We start from the raw sequence: 2,619 nt of genomic DNA, 5'->3' as shown, positions 1-2,619 counted from the left end.
CTTTCTAAGAACTATAATTGACAGCATATACAAACAAAAATATATGCAAATTTCAATGCAAGATTTATTTACATAATAAAAAATTAATAAACATTACAATTCCCCCAATCTGGACTAAGTTACAGATTTTCTCTCACTTAAACAACTCTCAAAATAAAGTGCTCTGTGACTGGAAAGAGGAAGAAATAGTTCACTTAAAATGAGTCGCTGTATGTAACAAAACAGATGTCATTTCCTACTATGTTTATAAATGGTCATTTTTTCCCCCCCTAACCTTATTAAATGTGTCATCTTTCACATCAAATTCTTACTTTGTTTTAATTAATTCAGTTAGAATAATAAGAAACTGTAGAGTTGTTACCATTCAAATGAAATTAGTATTAACAAACTCTATCTTTCCACTGCTGAGGAAACAGAAGCTGCATCTGAAGTGGCATTAGATGCATTTACACAGACAGTTTGATGAAGCTGATGTGCCATAAATGCATTTACACTGCAAAATTTCAAATTTTATAAGATTAATGTTTTACATATTTTTTTTTAAATACAAATAAATGTTGAAAAAATGCAATGATACTTTTAAATGACTAAACCACCAGTAGGTGGCGGCAAATGTCTGTTTTAATGAGTGAGTCATTCATTCATTCAACCGATTCATTCAAACGGCTGATTCATTCAGAAACGAGGCAAGTGACTGTCCTTATGAATGGGCCACTGAATCATTGATTCACTCGATTCGTTCAAAAACGTGGATTCATTCAGTAACGAAACACCGCTGTGTGTTGCTCGGAGACACACAACATTTCTGCTGTGGATTTGATCGGAACTATTTTCGTCAGCGAAACTGAGCAAAAAGAGTCAATATTTTGTCTATAATCTAAGTCACTTCATTTTAACTTCTTGTTTATTGAAATACTATTGTATAAAATCAGTGTCACATTGCAATCGTGTTGATATATTGATATTCGGGGAAACATCATGGCCGTATAATGTTGCTTACCTAAATCATATTTTGTAAATATTTTGTTTTTTTTCTACCGCAGTATGCATCTATAAATTTCTGTGAGTAACTTTGTGTGTGCTGTTTCTCTCACACACTCACTCAGACTGTGCAAGCCTCATCTGTCATGACATAAATACATTATCAGTCACCGTTTACACTGAATTTAAATAAAATTAGAATCATTCTCACGTGAAACAACATGTTTACACGTGACTGTGAGTGTGCAAGTGGCTGTGACGTCATTGTCTGCGCCGCTGGCAATAAAAGGATCGGCTCAGAATCGGCAAGACGTGAGACTGGCCAGTCATGTGAAAAATCGGCCGATTCCGACCACTGGCCGGTCAATCGGTGCATCTCTAATACAGACATATACTGAAACCCATCAAAAGAATGAAAACTCTCCCGACCCGTAATTTATCTTTAAGCTCCATTAGATGTGCTGCTGATATGAATGAATATACATCATATCATAAGATTGATCAGCTGCCTAAATCGAGAGAGACACTCACCTCCTCCTCCAGCACATCACAGGCCAGTCTTATTTTAGACACGTCGGTCCAGTGAGGCCCCGCCTTCAGCTTCCTGGCCCGCAGACTCCACAGCTTGACGGCGGAGTTATCGAAGCCGGCTGCCAGCAAGCGGCTGTCCGCAGACACCTCGGCCGTGTTCAGCAGCTGATCCGTGTGCTGGAAGGTGTAGAAGCAGACGGTGGTGAGCGAAGGCGCACCTTCCCGCATGCGCTTTATGCAGTCCTGCAACGCCTCCAGTGCCGCCTCGTTCTGAGGTAACCCAGCCGTGACCTCCACACGCTCCGCCCCCTCCACCGCAGCGGAGGAAGAGGAAGTGGAGGTCGTGTTTCCCGCTCCTATCCCTGCGCCGTACAGCTGGTAGTCGGTTCTGCGTGCTGCTGTCACCTCCACCTAAGACAACAGGAGAGGAATGACTAATTAGGAAGAAAACAAAGACTCTTGTGATGTAGGTCAACTGGTTTTCTCTGACTACTCCCTCGCTGAATTCAGTTCTTGGTGATTTGAAGAGGCTCACACCTGCACATGTGTGCCGAGCGCCCAGCAGATGGTGCTGTTGTCGTCGCTCTGCAGGTAACGCAGCAAGTAGCTGTACGCTCGATCCGTCAGGTGCACCACATACTTGTGATCCAGGAGCGAGCAGAGTTTAGGGTTTGAGGTCACATCCTGGAAGAAAAAAAAGTTTCAGCATACTGGGAGAATGACAGCTTCCCTGCTGCTGAGGAATACTGCATCCCACAATGCAATGCACCTATTATTAACTGTGACAATTGAATTGAAGTCAGCCATGATTTTTTTAGCACCATTAGCTACTACAGATATATTCACAGTAGACAAGTGAAAAAATATCAAGCAAATAATTTGTTTAAATTATATTATATGTATATATTATACTGTATATATACATATATATATATATACACACACACACATTTTTTTGATTTTATTTACTTTGTATTTTCATTACTTTTTATATTTTAATTTAACTTATATTTATTTACATTCATTTGTAAATTTGTTTTTTGACTTGTATACATAATATATATATATATATATATATATACAAAAAATTTAAAAATACAAAATATA

The 2,619-nt window shown here is 39.0% G+C and overlaps 1 protein-coding gene across 2 annotated transcripts in view; it reads right to left on the bottom strand.

Moving 5' to 3' along the window:
* LOC107700873 (TAF5-like RNA polymerase II p300/CBP-associated factor-associated factor 65 kDa subunit 5L) overlaps positions 1–2,619 on the bottom strand; it is a 9,078-nt gene that overhangs the window by 3,014 nt on the left and 3,445 nt on the right. For both annotated transcript variants that reach the window (XM_016502704.1, XM_016502703.1), the window contains exons 5-6: positions 2,050–2,196; positions 1,513–1,923 (exon numbers count right to left, since the gene is read on the bottom strand). In XM_016502704.1, coding sequence (XP_016358190.1) covers positions 1,513–1,923; positions 2,050–2,196 — 558 coding nt within the window. The remainder of the gene's footprint in view (positions 1–1,512; positions 1,924–2,049; positions 2,197–2,619) is intronic.

The sequence above is a fragment of the Sinocyclocheilus anshuiensis genome, unplaced genomic scaffold (genome assembly GCF_001515605.1).
Source record: "Sinocyclocheilus anshuiensis isolate Anshui unplaced genomic scaffold, SAMN03320099.WGS_v1.1 scaffold1127, whole genome shotgun sequence".
In the NCBI taxonomy this organism is placed as follows: Eukaryota; Metazoa; Chordata; class Actinopteri; order Cypriniformes; family Cyprinidae; genus Sinocyclocheilus; species Sinocyclocheilus anshuiensis.
The sequence above is the reverse complement of the archived record's forward strand: the minus strand, read 5'-3'. Positions and strand labels throughout refer to the sequence as shown.